The sequence below is a fragment of the Salvelinus alpinus genome, chromosome 18 (assembly GCF_045679555.1).
Source record: "Salvelinus alpinus chromosome 18, SLU_Salpinus.1, whole genome shotgun sequence".
In the NCBI taxonomy this organism is placed as follows: Eukaryota; Metazoa; Chordata; class Actinopteri; order Salmoniformes; family Salmonidae; genus Salvelinus; species Salvelinus alpinus.
Window position 1 is genome coordinate 34,817,762 of NC_092103.1, and position 22,579 is coordinate 34,840,340.

The 22,579-nt window shown below is 41.5% G+C and overlaps 1 protein-coding gene across 3 annotated transcripts in view; it reads left to right on the forward strand.

Moving 5' to 3' along the window:
- Positions 1-225: 225 nt before the first annotated feature.
- sec14l7 (SEC14-like lipid binding 7) overlaps positions 226-22,579 on the forward strand; it is a 36,572-nt gene continuing 14,218 nt past the window's right edge. For 2 of the 3 annotated variants that reach the window (XM_071351142.1, XM_071351144.1), the window contains exons 1-7: positions 226-368; positions 561-636; positions 7,338-7,381; positions 8,011-8,073; positions 13,064-13,252; positions 15,961-16,056; positions 18,102-18,162. In XM_071351142.1, coding sequence (XP_071207243.1) covers positions 315-368; positions 561-636; positions 7,338-7,381; positions 8,011-8,073; positions 13,064-13,252; positions 15,961-16,056; positions 18,102-18,162 — 583 coding nt within the window. In that variant the 5' untranslated portion in view covers positions 226-314. Of the gene's footprint in view, positions 369-560; positions 637-3,713; positions 4,105-7,337; positions 7,382-8,010; positions 8,074-13,063; positions 13,253-15,960; positions 16,057-18,101; positions 18,163-22,579 lie in introns of those variants that run through there. The other variant, XM_071351145.1, reaches the window with a different exon arrangement.

Consider the following 22,579-nt stretch of genomic DNA (forward strand, 5'->3'; position numbering starts at 1 on the left):
ATCACTACTGTACTGTGTTGGGGGTTTATCTGGGATAGAGTTGTTCCTAGATGCTGAGCTGAGGTCAATTTAGCATTTCCCCAGTGTAGTTAAAGGTGAGGATTTGGGAAGGATAGGCTGGTCCTGGTTCAGTGTGCCTCGGCGTCATGCGCGACGGCATGACTACCTGGAGGAAGGGGAGGGGAGGGGAGGGGAGGGGAGGGAAATGGCATGGGAGGTGTGTGTGTGACAGTGAAGACCACTTAATTCCACCGGAGGTTATTCACAGAAAGTGATTTACTGGAGCGCCTGCGCGGCAAATCGTAACAGATAGAATGAGCAGACGAGTGGGCGACCTCAGCCCGAAGCAGGTGGACATTTTAGCCGAGGTAATTAAACTTTCCACTATAACATTTGATGTTCTTTGTAGGCCTATATTCTAGCGTCTGTTTATTCAAGTTACTGTCGAAAAGGTTTTTGTCATATAGCCTATTCAGTCTATTCCTTCATCCCCCCCCCCCCCCCCCAACAATTCTTTATTTAGTTCGTTGTGTCAGTATTGTGTTGTCTCTTGCTGCTAGTTTCGGGAGCGGATTGAGGACATTCTCCCAGACCTTCCCGCGCAGCATGATCACTACCTGCTCCGCTGGCTCCGAGGTAAAATCAAAACTACATCTTTGTTCCCATAGTAACATGAGATAGTCCTACCCTGCATTTCTGAAGGTTATATTTATATGTATTTGTTTTACCCGCAACATGAATTGCATACATTACAATATGATGGTAGGATGGTCATGTGTAAATCTCCTTTTTCTGAGATCAAATTAAAATAGGGTAGGACTATCTAAAGTGCTTTTCAACATCTCTATTCCTACTTAAGCAGGCCTATGTTCCTCGTGGTGAATAGAAAGAGGATGAAACATTTGTGCTGATACAGTAGTCTATGTCTGAGCAAAAGTAGACCTAAAGGCTTCATTATCTCACTGATGTAGTGGACATGGGCTTAGCCAACAGCACATACTCTCAGTTTCTCTGACCCCTAGAGAGTGAACCCTACAGTGAAACGTGTTGTCCAAGAATATGAGAACAGATTATGTTGTGACAACCACATAGGACAAATGTACAGTAATAACTTTGCACTCTCTGTCCCCATAGGGAGCTAAATCACACAGGTAGCCTAGGCATTTGAGGCATTTTGACAAGTTGTTGTGTTTTGACTAACCGTCAATCCACAACCCTGTTTTCAAATTATATTTGACTCCTATTCATGGTGGTGACATTTTTTGTAAATTTACAGTCAAATACAGTATTTTGTACATATGTTACCTGTTGCAGAGAGACACTAGTTTTCCAATCAGATTGGGTGTAAGATATTGAGGTATTATTAACCCACACTCAGCAGACCCAGTGGTAATGTAACTGTTACAAATCGCCCAAAAATGTACATATTGCCACTTTAACAAATACTTAGTAGTCAAGTTTCGGAGCATGTCTTTAAGGAAGGGAGATTTGTTTAACAATATATATAATTTTTTCATTTTTAAATTTTCACAAGCATCGCCCACAAAAAAACATTAAGATAATGCCCCTTCTACACTCCCCTGTGTCTCCAGCATCAGCTCCCCCCCAATGATATCCTACAAAAAGTGTTCATTGTTTGAAGTAATGTTGTTGTTGTAAGATTGCAAACAGACTTGGCAGTTTTACTGTTATGGAGTCCAACTTTAAAGAGATTCTTTTGTATACTTTTTAGCAAGTAGTTCTGAAAGTAGTGTTCACTTTTATACTACGTAACATACTGTATGTGCAGATATGTGCACCACATCATTGTTCGCTCTCTCGCTCTGCTGTGTGTACATGATGTCCATCTTGCTTGCTGTCACTCATATGGCGAGGGGTTGAAGCTCATTGGTTGAACTCAAATTGCTAGGGGGCTGGCCCACGTAGTGGAAAATGTAGGGAAAATAGCGCAGCACAGCTCCCAGAAAGACAGTCGCTTTCAAACTATGGATTTAGTAGATAATTGAGGTAAGACTGTAATTCTGCTCATATATTATGTATTTATGAACTACAAATCCAGTCCAAAGTGGGAGATTTAGTAGTAGCCAAAGTTCTGGAGCATGTCTTCAAGGAAGTAATTTATTTTTCAACAATATAATGCCCCTTCTACCCCCAACCCCCCCATACACACATACACAAAATGACAGGCTACATGAGAGTACATAATACAGATCCCTTCAAACAGCCCCCACTCTTCCCGTGTTTACGATGCTCTTATGTCAGGACTAACACTGACCGGGCTAGATAAACCCCGACTTAGATGGGAAAAAGATCTGGGTATTGATCTTGATGAGGGTCTATGGAGTGACCTATGCAGGAATGGTGTCACATCCACACTGAACTCCAGATACAGACTGATCCAGTTTAATTTCCTCCATCAGCTCTATATCACGCCATCTAGACTGCACAAGTTCAACACTGATATCTCCTCCCTATGTTTTAGATGTGGCTCAGATGAAGGAACATTCCTCCATTCCACTTGGCAGTGTTCAAAACTACACGGTTTCTGGCAGGGGGTATGCGATACCATATCCTCAATTCATGGGGTTGCATTCCCTTTAGACCCGGAGGTCTGTCTACTGGGCAACTTTACTAACACCAATCTTAGGCAAAGCCATACTATAAAGCTAACAGAAATATTGCTAGCGATTGCCAAGAAATGTATTGCCTTGAAATGGAAATTGGATTCCCCCCTGCCAGTTGCAATGTGGCTATCAGAAGTTAATAGTTGTATCCCACTGGAGAAAATCACTTACCGCTTGAGGAATAAGTTAAATACATTTTACAGAATTTGGCAACCTTTTATTGACTATATGGAGAATCTCCCCCCACATCACATTGAATGAATCTCTATATTATCCTTATATAATGTTTCACACGTAATGTATAATATGTAACCTACGGCAGGTGACCATATGATCCAATGTCTCATTATAATCTTTTTTTATTGTATGTTTGTTTGTATATATAATTATAATTTGTTTGATTTTTACTTTTTGTTACGCTCATCTGTTACTGTCACTTTGTCCTATTGTTGTCTAATATCTTTTCACGTTTGTCTTGAATGTTGTTAATTGGAAAATGCAAAAATAAAATATTAAAAAAAAAAAAAAAAACAGCCCCCACTCCCCCAACCAGTAGTAGCCTCAATGCTGTAAAAAAGAGTGAAACAGTGCCCTCTATATCAAATACTAGCAAATACATTTGTCAACATAAATACAAAGAAACACACACACAGAGAGAAAATGAGAGGGGAGGTGAGGGGAAGAGAGAGAGAATCACCTGTGTGATACAAGATGCACCACTACATAATCAGAAACATGGATTGTTCTAAAACTTGTGTATAGGTAGCTGAAGACTCAAGTAAGATTTGGGGACCGCATCCATGTTTGTGTATCTAGAGACTGATCTCTAACGTTCCTGGCTGCCAGTGTGGCTTCTGCTCTGGTGACATCTGACATTCGGTCGCTTTGTTTTTGATAAGGTTTTGGAAGTAAACATCAGCTCATGGGGCACCTCGCTGGCCTGACCAATAGGGATGGACCGTGCGCCCTCTCCTCCTCCTGCCCTATGCCCACAAGAGCATATTTACTCAGCCAGTAGACCGGGTTTGGACAAACAAAGTAGGCTAAATATAAGATGACTTCCCAAACCTGATCTTTATAAAAGCTGGTGTTCATTTACATAATTTAGCATGCGCTCTTATCCAGAGTGACTTACAGGAGCAATTAGGGTTAAGTATCTTGCTCAAGGGCACATCAACAGATTTTTCACCTAGTCGGCTCAGGAATTCAAACTAGCGACCTTTCAGTTACTGGCCCAACGCTCTTAACCACTAGGCTACCTATATTCCAGTGGTCACCAACCGGTCGATCGTGGTCGACTTGTCGATTTCCAAGGCATTTCTAGTCGATCGCCAAACATTTCAGTAAAAAACCCAACGATAAAGCCTTGTGTTCCTATTTTTTTTGTTAGTCTCGGGCAGCCTACAGCTGGAAAAACGTTTAAAACCATGACTAGAGAGAGACTGTCAACGAATACACCAAAGATCTGATGTTTTTATGAGTGAGTTCATGTTTAAGTTCTTACTCAGCACTGTCAACACTTTGTATTCAACACTTTTATAAGCCATAAAATTCACGTTCTTCCTATTTCCACTCAGCGCTTCAACAAGCAGTGCAGCAGTAATGAATGAGTAGGAAAGTGTATCTATAGGTTTGTGTTGTTGTTATTATTAGCGACTTGGGTCTTTTTTAATATCAAGGAATATTTCACTTTCTCTGTTCATATGAGTAACAACATGAATATGTGCATGAGGCAGAAATAATGCTGTGCGACTCGAGTTTCCCCATCAGCTGGAAGACATTGTCCCTTTTTGGTCAGTGTCAGTGGAGGAAAGGGAGAGCGGAGGGATGTTGAGAGGCGAAACCTCAGTCTGCTGCTCTCTCCCTCTGCTGAGACTGACCATCAGATGCAGGCACCATCAGCCCAGTAAAATATAAAGCAAATCATTTAAATGTATGTTCACTCACCTGTGCCTCTCAAGTAATACAACAATGAATCTATTACCGGTGTGATCATATAGCCTACCTCAAAGTTAGAAATATAATTTAAAAAAATATACCGAACAACAATGCATTGGCAGGTAAATTCAAGCAAAGCCAGTATGTGGTGACAATGTAATGAGCTTATAGCTTACTGCACAAACCTCATTTCTACAGTACTGTTTTTAATTGGTTAATGTTGCATAGGCTTACATAATAGAAATCTGAGCGGTAGATCTCGGCATGCATTTTGATTATGAAAGTGATCTTGACTCAGAAAAGGTTGGCGACCACTGTTCTAGAAAATCATGTTTTAAGCAGCAAACAGTGAACATACTTCTGTCTATGACTGTATTTCATTGTCCAGCTTCTGTGCCACATTGTGAATGTGTGTGATTATTTTATTTTCTGTGGTTGGACAAAGGCTCTGATCAATTCAATAGAGCACTCAATTTCCTATTAGTCTCTTAGGGAAGTGTATTGACCTGTTGAATGAGGTAGGTGGACAGGTAGGGGAACAGGTCCAGTATCTGTAGCCTACCCATAGACAACCAGGCAGGCAGCTGGACACTTATCCTGTAATAGTCATTAGACACAGGGACCAGATTACTGCAACTAGGATGATGGTAGTGTACTCACTGTCTGTACACACAGGTGTGTGAGAACAATGTAATTAAACACACATAGCAGTGTTGTAGTAGCTACTAGGTGCCATGCATTGGGGTTTGGGCTTTTATAACGTAGAAGATTAAAACTCATTCTGCAAATAATGTATCAGCATTCACTACAGGCAAGGTATAGCTATTAAATCATGTGTTTGTGCACGTTTGTGTCCATATGAGTTGACTCTTCCACGTAGTGGGCATTACTTCAAGGCAGATGGAATAGATCAATATTTGCGTTCTCCCTCATCCTGTGTTTTAGCCTTACAAAAGAAAGTTTATCAACTTATTCAACTGTGTCAGATTCGCTGTCTCACTGTCATTGGATGGTGTTACTATGTACCCTGTACACTATTTGCACTTAATTATATGAATAGCTGTAACGGCTGCTCTCCTCCTCTTCGTCTGAAGAGGAGAAGCATGGGTCGGACCAATATGCATCGAGGTATGCAGTCATAATGAATTTATTTAAACAAAACCGAAAACACGAAGAACACTTGAATTGATACAAAATAACAAAACGACGTAGACTGACCTAAACATGAGAACTTACAGACACACGAAGAACGCACGAACAGGTACAGACTACACAAACCGAAACAGTCCCGTGTGGCGCAACAAACACAGACACGGAAGACAATCACCCACAAACTAACAGTGTAAAACAGCCTACCTATATATGATTCTCAATCAGAGGAAATGAATAACACCTGTCCCTGATTGAGAACCATATAAGGCTAATTAACAATCACACTCCCACATAGAACAAACAACACAGACTGCCCATCCCAACTCACGCCCTGACCAACTAAACACATACAAAACAAGAGAAAACAGGTCAGGAACGTGACAATAGCATTGGCCAACCTAAATTCAAGGCCATGACAATTCTATGGTCCATACTGTATGCTTAAGGAATATTTGCATAACCAAATTTCCATAGGTGAGTTTTTTCACTCAAGCATAATAATGATTTATTATGTGTCCATTTCGCGAAATTTGTCTTGCATTTGAAACTCAACAGCACAACATAAACATCACCAGGTATAGTGGCGCAGCGGATCTAAGGCACTGTATCTCAGGGCTAGAAGTGTCACTACAGACACCCTGGTTCGAATCCATGCTGTATAACAACCGGCCGTGATTGGGAGTCCCATAGGGCGGTGCACAATTGGCCCAGGATCGTCCGGGATTGGCCGGTGTATGCCATCATTGTAAATAACAATTTGTTCTAAACTGACTTGCCTAGTTAAATAAAGGTTAAAAAAGGTTCCCACCAAAATTACATCAACGTCACACAAAAAAGAGATGACAATGCTTTGTAATGTTTCTCTAACAATAAATAAGTATTAGTAAGAAGGTATTGTATTAGCCTATATTGCTCAATTTCATTTCATTTTTCTGAGTCTTAACCAAAATATCAGATGGGACAAAATGTTCAGCTGCCACTTTAAGGGCAGGAGGTGACCCTGGTAACATGGCCACTCGAGCCCTTTCTCTTGACCGAGGTTGGATATTCAACGGATATTCACACTTTCAAGCTTCAATAGCTTTCAAACCACTTGAGCCACAGACTCCAAATAAGTGTCATGATATTGGAAAAATTGTGCACAACATTGCACAGGTCTGATTTTCACGATATGGACATTCATTTGCTTTGCAAAGCTAATAAACATGTGGAAATGTGAGCAGCATTTTGTATTCCTAGTTCAATTAGTTAGGGAGCAAACTTTTTTTACATTCAAATTTCAGTAGCTCCTTGCTCATGTGACCTACTGACTTCAAACAAGGTTCAGAATGTACACTCAGTTTTTTCAGCTATATATCACGTGTTCAGACTTAACTTTTGACTTTTTATTCGCAAATGCAAATGTAACGCACTGTAGAGCCCTGCAAATTGACCACCCGCCTACGTGTCTGGTCAAAACGACGTTCTTACCCGCCAATACATAAATCCACCTGCATTTAGCGGGTGTTAATGTTATGCCTGGTAATGAGAGTACATGCTTGGATGGCCATAATGATTGTCTGTTACATCTTGTTTTGTCTTATTCTGTATCATGACAGGAGTGTTGTTTTTCTTCTTTTCCAGCCCGAAGCTTCAATGTTCCGAAAGCAGAGGCGATGCTTAGAAAGGTGAGACCCTGTTTCAAGTGTTTGTTGATCTAACAAGGTCCTCCTGTACTCTCTGATATCTAAATACTGGCTACTTTCCTCAGGTTGACTTGTAATGAGAATTATTGACTGGACATAATAATGTCTACATATCCAATTTACCATGTGCATGTTAATATACACTGTGTATCCATCATGCATTACCCTGTATTTAAAGAGTAACATGTGTTGTATTGATAAGAGAGACTAGAATGTAATAATAAAGATGGTGACATAACAAGGTGACTGTCTGGTGTCTGTAAGGTCTCCATGGTGATTGTTTAATAGAAACAATCTATTTCTATGTTTTTTTCTTTCTACATCAGCGGATTATAATATGGAACCCTGCGATCTGCATCTTCAAGCTACTTATTACACACACACACACAGGAGATAATAAAGTATCAGTATAAGCCTCCTGATCGCTTCCAAAATGCTCCATTATATGTGTGTTCCCTTTTGTTCAAAGCCTTGAGGTTGTGTTTATCCAGAACTCCACATTATCCCACATTAAAAACACACACTTGAATCTTTTCAAAGCCAACATTTATTCAACATAACTGTCACTGCTAAAAGACTGTTCTGAACAAGCGTTTCTATCTCCTCTGTAGCATCTGGAGTTCAGGAAACACATGAAAGCAGACAGCATCATCGCTGACTGGAGGCCTCCTGAGGTGCCTGCCTGTCTGTCTGTCTGCCTGTCTGTGCCTGCCTTTCTGTTTGTCTGCCTGTCTGTCTGTGTCTGCCTGTCTGTGTGCTTGCCTGTCTGCCTGTCTGTCTGTGTCTGCCTGTCTGTGTGTGTGCCTGCCTTTCTGTTTCTCTGCCTGCCTGTGTGTGTGCCTGCCTGTCTGCCTGCCTGCCTGCCTGTGTGTGCCTGCCTGTCTGTCTGCCTGTGTGTGTGCCTGCCTTTCTGTCTGTCTGCCTGCCTGTGTGTGTGCCTACCTTTCTGTCTGCCTGCCTGCCTGCGTGTGTGCCTGCCTGCCTGCCTTTCTGTTTGTCTGTCTGGTGAAAAAGTACAGCTCCGTCTGTAACAGAGTACAGCTACACCATTAGGACTACCAGGGTTATTACACAGTGTAATAACACGACACAGATGTTGATACAAACTACTGTCTTACACAATGCACATTATGATAATTTGTGTGGCTTTCCTCCTTTCTAGCATGGTCAGATAGAGATATCTCAGATAGAGATTGGTATGGTTAGTTAGAGATAGAGATATCTCAGATAGAGATTGGTATGATCAGATAGAGATTGGTATGGTCAGATAGAGATTGGTATGGTCAGATAGAGATAGAGATATCTCAGATAGAGATTGGTATGGTCAGATAGAGATAGAGATATCTCAGATAGAGATTGGTATGGTCAGGTAGAGATTGGTATGGTCAGATAGAGATAGAGATATCTCAGATAGAGATTGGTATGGTCAGATAGAGATTGGTATGGTCAGATAGAGATAGAGATATCTCAGATAGAGATTGGTATGGTCAGATAGAGATTGGTATGGTCAGATAGAGATAGAGATATCTCAGATAGAGATTGGTATGGTCAGATAGAGATTGGTATGGTCACAGAATTAAATAGAACAACTATAATATATCTGGGTTGTAAAATGGTCTTGATTCTCAAGCGGTATGAGTTCTACTAATTATTATCGAGCTGTATGAGTTCTACAATACTGAGCAAAATATAAACGCAACATGTAAAGTGTTGGTCCCATGTTTCATGAGCTGAAATAACAGTTCCCAGGCATTTTTTTATATGCACAAAAAGCTTATTTCTCTAAAATGTTGTGAACAGTTTTGTTTACATTCCTGTTAGTGAGCATTTCTCATTTTCCAAGATAATTCATCCATCTAACAGGTGTGGAATATCAAGAAGCTGATTAAACGGCATGATCATTACACAGGTCCACCTTGTGCTGGGGACAACAAAAAGCCACTCTAAAATGTGCAGTTTTGTCACACAACACAATGCCACAGATGTCTCAAGTTTTGAGGGAGCGTGCAATTGGCATGCTGACTGCAGGAATCTCCACCAGAGCTGTTGCCAGATAATTGAATGTTCATTTCTCAACCATAAACCGCCTATAACGTTGTTTTAGAGAATTTGGCTGTACGTCCAACTGACCTCACAACCACAGATCACCTGTATGGCGTTGTGTGGGCGAGCGGTTTGCTGATGTCAACGTTGTGAACCGAGTGCCCCATGGTGGCGGTGGGGTTATGGTATGGGCAGGCATAAGCTACGGCCAGCGAACACAATTGCTTTCATCGATGGCAATTTGAATGCACAGAGATACCGTGACAAGATCCTGAGGCCCATTGTCGTGCCATTCATCCGCCGCCATCAACTCATGTTTCAGCATGATAATGCATGGACCCATGTCACAAGGATCTGTAATCTGTAAATTCCCAGTTCTTTCATGGTCTGCATACTCACCAGACATGTCACCCATTGAGCACGGTTGGGATGCTCTGGATTGACGTGTACGACAGCGTGTTCCAGTTCCCGCCAATATCCAGCAACTTCACACAGCCATTGAAGAGGAGTGGGACAACATTCCACAGGCCACAATCAACAGCCTGATCAACTCTATGCGAAGGAGATGTCGCCCTGCATGAGGCAAATGGTTGTCACACCAGATACTAACAGGTTTTCTAATCCACGCCCCTACCTTTTTTCTTAAAGTATCTGTGACTAACAGATGCATATCTGTATTACCAGTCATGTGAAATCCACAGATTAGGGCCAAATTAATTTATTTCAATTGACTGATTTCCTTATATGAACTGTAAGTAAAATATTTGAAATTCTTGCATGTTGCATTTACATTTTTGTTCAGTATAATTAGTCCTGTCTAAATAAAATAATTCAAAATATTTCACCAGGGAGCATGACTTAGCCATAAAAGAGAATTTGCTTATTTTATGAAAACTGCTGTGGATTGTTTCAAATCACAAGTGTGTTTGGGAAGCCGCAATTTGGGTTGTGTGCTTGGCAATAGGTCTAGCTGATTGAATTCTGTCTGTCAGTGAAAACCGTCTACAAAATGTGATAAGATAATGTGTTGTGAGTATAATTTAAAATTTTGACTGAAGACAAAGGGGAGGGGGGTGTGGTGAAGATATGGTGCGTCTCCAGAATGCATATGTAGGAAAGTGCCCATTTGGCAATGTCTTATTTCTGATTGTCTTAACTCTCCACATACACAACACATTTTTTCTTCGCCTCGCGCAAGTCAACAAAGTCTGTTTTTTATATCCGTTGCCACTGATAATTCCTCAGTATTTGAAAAATCTTGTCAACACTCCCGGCCTCGATAATCACCTAGCCTGAGTGTGAATTAGTAAAATATCATGATCTGATGATCCCATATATCCAGTGAAAACATCCTAAAACACAGCTTTCTGTTCCAAACTCATTGGCGCAGGAAACTTTGAGAGCCCGGAATAGCCTAGTTGATACATTGTTGCAAATTTGTTAGGACAGCTTCAGGCCAGACCCTGTGATAATTTGATACAATGCTGAATTTCACTAGCAATAGCTCAAGTCAAGACATAGAATGGAAGGCAGACAGGTGAAGAGAGATGAATGTGATTCAAAGGATATTTTCTTCTGATTTTATTTGTCCGGTTTAGGTCTATTTATTTTACTTAGTTGATGAAGGACGTTATAGGCCTACTGCTGCATTGATCTATAGGCTATCTCTGAGTTCCATGCTCTCATTTCTTTAGCCGCCAATGGGTCACAATGTATCAATATGTCCATATGGCAGAAGCTAGTGCTCTCGCCATAGTTGAATTTTACTTAAGAGTGTTATGATTAACCACGTGACAATGATTTTCAGAAACTAAAATGTTATTATTGAAATTAAACTGTTCCATGAAAATGTGCATGCATTTGAAGTCAGAAGTTTACATACACTTAGGTTAGAGTGATTAAAACTTGTTTTTCAACCATTCCACAAATTTCTTGTAAACAAACTATAGTCTTGGCAAGTCGGTTAGAACATCTACTTTGTGCATGACACAAGTCATTTTTCCAACAATTGTTTACAGAGATTATTTCACTTATAATTCACTGTATCACAATTCCAGTGGGCCAGAAGTTTACATACACTAAGTTGACAGTGCCTTTAAACAGCTTGTAAAATTCCAGTAAATTATGTCATGGCTTTAGAAGCTTCTGATAGGCTAATTGACATCATTTGAGCCAATTGGAGGTGTACCTGTAGATGTATTTCAAGGCCTACCTTCAAACTCATCATGGGAAAATCAAAAGAAATCAACCAAGACCTCAGAAAATAAATTGTAGACCTCCACAAGTCTGGTTCATCCTTGGGAGCAATTTCCAAATGCCTGAAGGTACCACGTTCATCTGTACAAACAATAGTACGCAAGTATAAACACCATGGTACCACGCAGCCATCATACCGCTCAGGAAGGAGACGTATTCTGTCTCCTAGAGATGAACGTACTTTGGTGCGAAAAGTGCAAATCAATCCCAGAACAACAGCAAAGAACCGTGTGATGATGCTGGAGGAAACAGGTACAAAAGTATCTATATCCACAGTAAAACGAGTCCTATATCGACATAACCTGAAAGGCCGCTAAGCAAGGAAGAAGCCACTGTTCTAAAACCGCCATAAAAAAGCCAGACAACGGTTTGCAACTGCACATGGGGATAAAGATCGTGTTTTTTGGAGAAATGTCCTCTGGTCTGATGAAACAAAAATAGAACTGTTTGGCCATAATGACCATCGTTATGTTTGGAAGAAAAGGGGGAGGCTTGCAAGCCGCAGCATCATGTTGTGGGGGTGCTTTGCTGCAGGAGGGACTGGTGCACTTCACAAAATAGATGGCATCATGAGGCAGGAAAATTATGTGGATATATTGAAGCAACATCTCAAGACACCAGTCAGGAAGTTAAAGCTTGGTCGCAAATGGGTCTTCCAAGTGGACAATGACCCCAAGCTTAATGGCTTAAGGACAACACGGTCAAAGCCCTGACCTCATCCTATAGAAAATTTGTGGGCAGAACTGAAAAAGTGTGTGCGAGCAAGGAGGCCTACAAACCTGACTCAGTTACACCAGCTCTGTCAGGAGGAATGGGCCAAAATTCACCCGACTTATTCTGGGAAGCTTGTGGAAGGCTACCCGAAACGTTTGACCCAAGTTAAACTATTTAAAGCCAATGCTACCAAATACTAATTGAGTGTATGTTTTCTTCTGACCCACTGGGAATGTGATGAAAGAAATAAAAGCTGAAATAAATCATTATCTCTACAATTATTCTGACATTTCACATTCTTAAAATAAAGTGTCCAACTTGTAAGTCGCTCTGGATAAGAGCGTCTGCTAAATGACTTAAATGTAAATGTAAATGTTGATCCTAACTGACCTAAGACAGGGAATTTTTACTCTGATTAAATGTCAGGAATTGTGAACAACGGAGTTTAAATGTATTTGGCTACGGTGTATATAAACTTCATACTTCAACTGTATATATATATTCATAACTGGCACGCAGATCTGTAGAAAAGGTAGGATAAATTGTAAGCTTCCCCAAACTTGAAAAAAACAGGCCCGCCTATGGAAATCAAAGGCCTGTCCAACTGATTCATTCTGGCGCCGGGTCTGACTGTATGATGTGGTTCCCCAGGTGATCGAACGGTATGTGTCCGGGGGGATGTGTGGGTACGACCTCGAGGGAAGTCCCATCTGGTACGATGTCATTGGGCCCCTGGACCCCAAAGGTCTGCTCCTGTCCTGCACCAAACAGGACTTCATGAGGACCAAGATCAGAGACACAGAGATGCTCCGCAGAGAGTGTCAGAAACAGACAGAGAAGGTACACTTTGAACTACCATGCTTTTATACAGTATGTATGACAATATTAACAGAATTGAGCACATACAGTGCCTTCAGAAAGCATTCACACTCCTTGACTTTATCCACATTTATTTGTTTTACAGCCTGAATATAAAATAGATTACATTTAGATTTTTTTGTCACACACAATACCCCACAATGTCAAAGTGGAATTACGTTTTTATTTTTTTTATTTTGACAAATTAATTACAAATGAAAAACTGAAATGTCTTGAGTCAAAAAGTATTCAACCCCTTTTTTATGGCAAGCCTAAATAAGTTCAGGAGTAAAAATGTGCTTAACAAGTTACAAAATAAGTTGCATGGACTCACTTTGTATGCAGTAATACTGTTTAACATGATTTCTGAATGACTACCTCATCTCTACACCCCACACATACAGTTTATCTGTAAGGTCCTTCAGACAAACAGTGAATTTTAAATACCAATTCAACCACAAAGACAAGGGAGGTTTTCCAGTGCCTCGCAAAGAAGGGCACCTATTTGTAGTTGGGTACAAATAAAAAAAAAGTAGAATTGAGCATGGTGAAGTTATTAATTGCACTTTGGATGGTGTATCAATACACCCAATCACTACAAAGAAACAGGTGTCCTTCCTTGCTCAGTTGCCTGAGAGGAAAGAAACTGCTCAGGGATTTCGGCCATTGAGACCAGTGGTGACTTTAAAACAGTTTAATGGCTATGATAGGAGAAAACTGAAGATGGATCAACAACATTGTAGTTACTCAACAATACTAACCTAATTGACAGATTGAAAAGAAAGAAGCATGTACAGAATAAAAATATTCCAAAACATGCATTCTGTTTGCAACTAGGCACTAAAGTACTGCAAAAAATGTGGCAAAGCAATGAACTTTTGGTCCTGAATACAAAGCATTATATTTGGGGCAAATCGAACACAACACATCACTGAGTACCACTCTTCATATTTTCAAGCATGGTGGTGGCTGCATCATGTTATGGGTATGTAGGTTAAAGGGAGTATTTAGGTTAAAAAGAAACTGAATAGAGCTAAGCACAGGCAAAATCCTAGAGAAAAACCTGGTTCAGTCTGCTTTCCAACAGACACTGGGAGACAAATTCACCTTTCAGCAGGACAATAACCTAAAATACAATGCGGACACCTGCTCGTCGAACATCTCATTCCAAAATCATGGTCATTAATACGGAGTTGGTCCCCCCTTTGCTGCTATAACAGCCTCCACTATTCTGGGAAGGTTTTCCACTAGATGTTGGAACGTTCCTGAGGGGACTTGCTTCCATTCAGCCACAAGAGCATTAGTGAGGTTGGGCACTGATGTTGGGCGAGTAGGCCAGGCTCGCAGTCGGCGTTCCAATTCATCCCAAAGGTGTTTGATGGGATTGAGGTCAGGGCACTTTGTAGTCTGGTCAAGTTCTTCCACACCGATCTCGCAAACCATTTCTGTATGGACCTCGCTTTGTGCATAGGGGCATTGTCATGCTGAAATAGGAAAGGGCCTTACCCAAACTGATGCCACAAAATTGGAAGCACAGAATCGTCTAAAATGTAATTGTATCCTGTAGCGTTAAGATTTCCATTCATTTCAACTAACGGGCTGCTAGCTTTACACCCCTCCAGCCGACGCTTGGCATTGCGCATGGTGATCTTAGGCTTGTGTGCGGCTGCCATGGAAACCCATTTCATGAAGCTCCTAACAAGCAGTTCTTGTGCTGACACTGCTTCCAGAGGCAGTTTGGAACTCGGTAGTGAGTGTTGTAACCGAGGACAGACGATTTTACGCGCCTAGCGCTTCAGCACTCGGCGGTCCCGTTCTGTGAGCTTGTGTGGCCTATCACTTCACGGCTGAGACGTTGTTGCTCCTAGACGTTTCCACTTCACATTAACAGCACTTACAGTTGACCATGGCAGCTCTAGCAGGGCAGAAATTTGACAAACTGACTTGTTGGAAAGGTGCCATCCTATGATGGTGCCACATTGATAAGGCCATTCTACTGCAAATGTTCGTCTATGGAGATAGCATGGCTGTGTGCTCGGTTTTATACACCTGTAGTCAACAGGTGTGGCTGAAATTGCCAAATTCCCTAATTTGAAGCGGTGTCCACCTACTTTTGGCCGTGTAGTGTATGTAGATGAGATTCTTTCAATACGTTTTCAAACATTTCTAAAAACATGTTTTCACTTTGTCATTATGGAGTATTGTGTGTAGTTGAGGGAGAAAATATATATATTTAATCGATTTTGAATGTATCACAACAAAATGTGGAATATGTATTACAGTATGACAGGCCTTTATTCTAATCTCATAGTGCCAGAAGCAGACAGAGAAGCTTTGACTGAGTATGATTTATTACATATATATTCAATAAGATAAGATTTTATTTATTAGAGTGCCAGAGACAGTACAGACAGACATTCATTAAAGAGATTTTTGCAACGCCAAGAGTTGTGGGTTTGATTCCCGCTAGGGCCACCCGTACATAAAATGTATGCACACATGACTGTAAGACACTTTGGATAAAAGTGTCTGCTAAATGGTGTATAATATTATTATTATTATTATTATATAGAAGAATGAGAGATTTGACTTAAAACGCTCTTAAAATATCCCCCACCCCTTTTTCACTCTCTCTCGCTCTCTCTCCCCTCCCCGTCCCTCCCCACCTCCTCTCTTTCCCCCTCTCTCAGTTGGGGGTTAATGTGGAGGCGATAACCCTGATCTATGACTGTGAGGGACTGGGCCTGAAGCACCTGTGGAAGCCTGCTTTAGAGGCCTATGGAGAGGTGAGCCCACTGAATTAAATAGATTAGAACATAAAATATAAACACTAATGGTTCTAAATAGTACCAGATATGGGTTCTTTGGCTTGTAACCATATCAGCACCCTTTTTGGTGCTATATACAACCCTTTTTTGAAGGTTTAATAAAGAACCATGCCCATCATGTTCTAAATGGAACCTGTATGGTGTTATAAAGAACCCTTTCCTAAGGTTCTATAAAGAATCATTAAAAAAGGTTCTATATAGCACCAGAAATGGGTTCTGTTATGGTTACAACCCTTTTGGGGTTATATAGAACCCTGTTTTATGGTTCTTTATAGAAACTTTATGTAGTAGGGTTCTAAACTCAGCAAAAAAAGAAACATCCTCTCACTGTCAACTGCGTTTATTTTCAGAAAACTTAACACGTGTAAATATTTGTATGAACATAACAAGATTCAACAACTGAGACATGAACTGAACAGGTTCCACAGACATGTGACTAACAGAAATTGAATAATGTGTCCCTGAACAAAGGGGGGGTCAAAATCAAAGTAACAGTCAGTATCTGATGTGGCCACCAGCTACATTAAGTACTGCAGTGCATCTCCTCCTCATGGACTGCACCAGATTTCCCAGTTCTTGCTGTTAGATGATACCCCGCTCTTCCACCAAGGCACCTGCAAGTTCCCGGACATTTCTGGGAGGAATGGCCCTAGCCCTCACCCTCCGAACCAACAGGTCCCAGACGTACTCAATGGGATTGAGATCCGGGCTCTTCGCTGGCCATGGCAGAACACTGACATTCCTGTCTTGCAGGAAATCACACACAGAATGAGCAGTGTGGCTGGTGGCATTGTCATGCTGGAGGGTCATGTCAGGATGAGCCTGCAGGAAGGGTACCACATGAGGGAGGAGGATGTCTTCCCTGTAACGCACAGCGTTGAGATTGCCTGCAATGACAACAAGCTCATTCCAATGATGCTGTGACACACCGTTCCAGACCATGACGGACCCTCCACCTCCAAATCGATCCCGCAGTCTGACAGTCTGAGCACTGATGGGAGGGATTGTGCGTTCCTGGTGTAACTCAAGCAGTTGTTGTTGCCATCCTGTACCTGTCCCGCAGGTGTGATGTTCAGATGTACAGATCCTGTGCAGGTGTTGTTACACGTGGTCTGCCACTGCGAGGACGATCAGCTGTCCGTCCTGTCTCCCTGTAGCGCTGTCTTAGGCGTCTCACAGTACGGACATTGCAATTTATTGCCTTGGCCACATCTGCAGTCCTCATGCCTTCTTGCAGCATGCCTAAGGCACGTTCACGCAGATGAGCAGGGACCCTGTGCATCTTTTTTTTGTGTTTTTCAGAGTTAGTAGAAAGTCCTCTTTAGTGTCCTAAGTTTTCATAACTGTGACCTTAATTGCCTACCATTTGTAAGCTGTTAGTGTCTTAACGACCGTTCCACAGGTGCATGTTCAGTCATTGTTTATGGTTCATTGAACACGCAGGGAAACAGTGTTTAAACCCTTTACAGTGAAGATGTGGGAAGTTATTTGGATTTTTACGAATTATCTTTGAAAGACAGGGTCCTGAAAAAGGGATGTTTCTTTTTTTGCTGATTTTATAAAAAACCTTTCTCAATCTGAAAGGTTCTTTGTAGATCCTGTAGAAGACCCAAATAGGTTTTTATTCTGGTCAGTCATATTATATTATATATATTCTAATGAGCCACCTCCCCTACATTTAATTATCACTAAAAGAGCAAAGAACCCTTTTGTGAACTTTAAAGAACCATTGAAGAACAGAACTCAAAGGCTTATTTGAGTAATTATGGCTCCACATAGAACCATCACCCTTCCTAAAGATCCCTTGGGGAACCCTCATCTTTTAGTGTTTATGCATCTCTATGGGTGAGACCACCATGAATAGACATGTCTGAGAAACAATGTGTCTGTTTGGCTGGCTGTTGTCTGTCTTGCTGGCTGTCTGTCTGTCTGGCCATTGTATGGCTGGCTGTTGTCTGTCTGTTGGCTGGCTGGCTGGCTGTCCCTTGCTAATACTGTTGCAGATCCTTACCATGTTTGAGGAGAACTATCCTGAAGGACTCAAGAGGGTGTTTCTCATCAAGAGTGAGTCATCTAGATTCTAGAGGTCGACCGATTATGATTTTTCAACGCCGATACCGATTATTGGAGGACCAAAAAAAGCCGATATCGATTAATCGGTCGATTTTTTTAATGTATTTGTAATAATGACAATTATAACAATACTGAATGAACACTTATTTTAACTTAAAACAATAAAATCAATTTAGCCTCAAATAAATAATGAAACATGTTCAATTTGGTTTAAATAATGCAAAAACCAAGTGTTGGAGAAGAAAGTAAAAGTGCAATATGTGCCATGTAAAAAAGCTAACGTTTAAGTTCCTTGCTCAGAACATGAGAACATATGAAAGCTGATGGTTCCTTTTAACATGAGTCTTCAATATTCCCAGGTAAGAAGTTTTAGGTTATAGTTATTATAGGAATTATAGACTATTTCTCTCTTTACGATTTGTATTTCATATACCTTTGACTATTGGATGTTCTTATAGGCACTTTAGTATTGCCAGTGTAACCTGGGCTCGAACCAGGAACACATCGACAACAGCCACCCTCGAAGCAGCGTTACCCATGCAGAGCAAGGGGAACAACTACTCCAAGTCTCAGAGCGAGTGACGTTTGAAATGCTATTAGCGCGCACCCCGCTAACTAGCCAGCCATTTCACATCGGTTACACAAGCCTCATCTCGGGAGTTGATAGGCTTGAAGTCATAAACAGCGCAATGCTTGAAGAATTGCGAAGAGCTGCTGGCAAACGCACGAAAGTGCTGTTTGAATGAATGCTTACGAGCCTGCTGGTGCCTACCATCGCTCAGTCAGACTGCTCTATCAAATCATAGACTTAATTATAACATAATAACACACAGAAATACGAGCCTTTGGTCATTAAAATGGTAGAATCCGGAAACTATCATTTCGAAAACAAAACGTTTATTCTTTCAGTGAAATACGGAACCGTTCCGTATTTTATCTAACGGATGGCATCCCTAAGTCTAAATATTGCTGTTATATTGTACAACCTTCAATGTTATGTCATAATTATGTACAATTCTGGCAAATTAATTACGGCCTTTGTTAGGAATAAATGGACTTCACACAGTTCGCAATTAGCTAGGCGGCCCAAACTGCTGCATATACCCTGACTGCTTGCACGGAACGCAAGAGAAGTGACACAATTTCCCTAATTATAAGAAATTCATGTTAGCAGGCAATATTAACTAAATATGCATAATTGTGTATTGATTTTAAAGAAAGGCATTGATGTTTATGGTTAGGTACATTGGTGCAACGACAGTGCTTTTTTCGCAAATGCGCTTGTTAAATCATCACCGTTTGTCGAAGTAGGCTGTGATTCGATGAGAAATGAACAGGCACTGCATCGATTATATGCAACGCAGGACACGCTAGATAAACTAGTAATATCATCAACCATGTGTAGTTAACTAGTGATTATGTTAAGATTGATTGTTTTTTTATAAGATAAGTTTAATGCTAGCTAGCAACTTACTTTGGCTTCTTGCTGCCCTCGCGTAACAGGTAGTCAGCCTGCCACGCAGGCTCCTCGTGGAGTGCAATGTAAGGCAGGTGGTTGGAGCGTTGGACTAGTAACTGGAAAATTGCAAAAACGAATCCCCGAGCTGACAAGGTAAACATCTGTCGTTCTGCCCCTGAACAACGCAGTTAACCCACCGTTCCTAGGCCGTCATTGAAAATAAGAATGTGTTCTTAACTGACTTGCCTAGTTAAATAGAGGTGTAAAAAAAAAAAACCGTCAAATCGGTGTCCAAAAATACTGATTATCGATTGTTATGAAAACTTGAAATCTGCCCTAATTAATCGGCCATTCCGATTAATCGGTCGACCTCTACTAGATTCTGCATGTGTGTATGTGTGTGTGTGTGTGTGTGTAGTGTTGATAAAACGTTTACAGGAGACAGGAGAACAAGTAGAGACATAGGACGAGGTGGATAATTTTATAATAAGGCCGTTTAATCACATGTAAAGATATCTTAGTAAAATCTTGCAGCAAGGCTCTTTCTGTCTGATTCTTATTGAACCGTCCGGAAAAGAGGCTAGTTTCAACAGTTGTACAGTTTTATATAGACAACAAGCAAAGTAGGTTGATCTGCGAGTCTGGCCTTCCGATTGGTCGATCTGGGTCTTGGGTAGTCCTGAACAGGCCTGGTGTCCACGTTCCATTGGTTCCTGAGATAGTTCTTTGTCTTGAGCTCCAACCCTGAGTTGTGTGTGTCTGTGTGATTGTCATGGGGGAGGGGAGTTGTGGGTGTCGTGTATATGTCTAATGAGTCCAGCATATGTCCAAGAGAAAGAGGGGGTGTGGGCATATTGTGTAAACTATAGCTAATGTTGAGAAGTTGTTAAAACAAGTTACCAATATCTAATACAATTTCTTACAAATCCCTCTCTTCACGTCTCACAAGAGACGTGACATAAAAGTATAAAAAAGACAAAACTAAAGGATAAAATTTGTCAGAAGACAAATTTTTTTAATTCCCTCTCTTCACGTCTCACAAGAGACGTGACATAAAAGTATATTAGTCCTTGAATAGATAAACAGGTCCAGCTTCCCCATCATCAAGCAATGGGAACATTTGGGCCCTTTCCTGAATAGGGTCTATGGCGGCAGTGTTAACACGGCTAACAAGCGTGCGCGCACATGGAATGCAACAGCATCCACAAAGTACAAGAATGGCCGCAAGAACAGAAATTGATACTAGGATGGAGGAAACCAGCGTCTTATATTTACCAAAAGCATCCGTCCATGAGTCCCACATAGAAGTGTCCACTCCAGAATGCTGTTTCATCTTACCATTTAAGGGTACGAAGTCCCTCCAATGCTACAGTCAGACTCCCATTCGTAGCTGTGTTATTGGGAATGAAAGTACAACACTGCTCACCAAACATGGCACAAACCCCCCCCGTTCTGCCAATAACATATCCACCGCGATTCTATTTTGAAATGCCATCAGGGACGTAGCTGCCAATTGTCCATGGACCACCTCGAAGCCTTGTTGAGTCCAATTGCCCAGTTTCTGGACATTAAAATGAATGTAGTTAATTCTGTCCACATTTTTACTAACTGTTCACCACCAACAGACAGAAGATTCAAACCCAGCTGTCACTTGGTCCACCAGTTTATATTCATCTGGCACCCCCTAGGGACACCAATAGCATCAATGTAAGTTGAGTCGTAAATGAGCAAGGACCAAAAAGGAGACCACTCCAATAACTACACCTGGAGTGGCCAACCACACATTAGTAAACCAAAAAACGAGAATATGTTAAACCCTCAGGTCCATCCCTCTATACAACCTGTACCAGGTGGGCTCGTCGCCACCCGGGAACTTCAAACCTTCACAACAGGGAGGACAAACATCACTTTTTATTCATTCAACAACATCAACTACAGCAAACCAAGGGTCCTCCTCTGTCAGCCCACTCTCCTGCGGAAGCTTGTTTTCGTATCAGCCTCTCCAACTGGAGCATCAAGCAACGGCATCATACCAGAGGCCCCTTACACATCTGTAACAAACTTCTTCAAACAAGGTATGATACAAGCAACACAGAAATGAAAAACAACTAGTGTCAGAAATCCAGTAATCATCATTTCAGTGTACTTACCAAAACAACCACCCAGCCAGGGGAACAGTCCACTCTCCTCCACACCTGCAAGACCCTTCATCTCCACTGATAACCTTGCCAACCCACTCAGAGCTTTTGAAATGCTCCCATCCAGACTAGTATTGTTAGGAACAAACGTGCAACACTGTTACACCTCCCTAGTTGGCCAGACTTATGTCCAGTGTTAGTCTATTGTGTCTACTGGTTTGAGAGGTAGCCTCCAATCGTTCAGCCATCCCTGTAAGTCCTGTGTGGGTGTGTTTAACAAATCATCATTAATTATAGTAGATATAATTGATCCAGTCCTTTTGTTTTAGCATCAACAATAGCTGGGCCAATGATGGGCATCAGATGCCACAGGCCATCATTCCTGGTTAATGTCTGGAATTCGTGGGGGACCCCTATTGGGACCCCCAACAGGTTGGTGTGCATGTTATCTGTACCCTCGGACCAAGGAGCGTCACGTTTCTGCCGTCTCCTGGGTTGGTCCCAAGCCTCTGTGTCCTGTGTAGCTCCCAGAAGTTGATTAGCTATAATAATAGGCAATGGTGGTATCAGACTGGCCAAAACACATGAGCAACGACAATTTCCTTTCAAAAATGGGGTCAACCGCCTGGCAGGTCCACACATCCACCATACATCAGCAACACCTCTAGTTCACAGTGGTATTAGTGATGCAGGTAGCAGCAGGGAGCCCTCCATAGTCTATACCTCTACCTGTACCAGTGATACAGCTGTTATATCCCCCATATGCCTTAACTCCCCACGGTACCTTCTGGGGAGGGACCACTGGGAACAC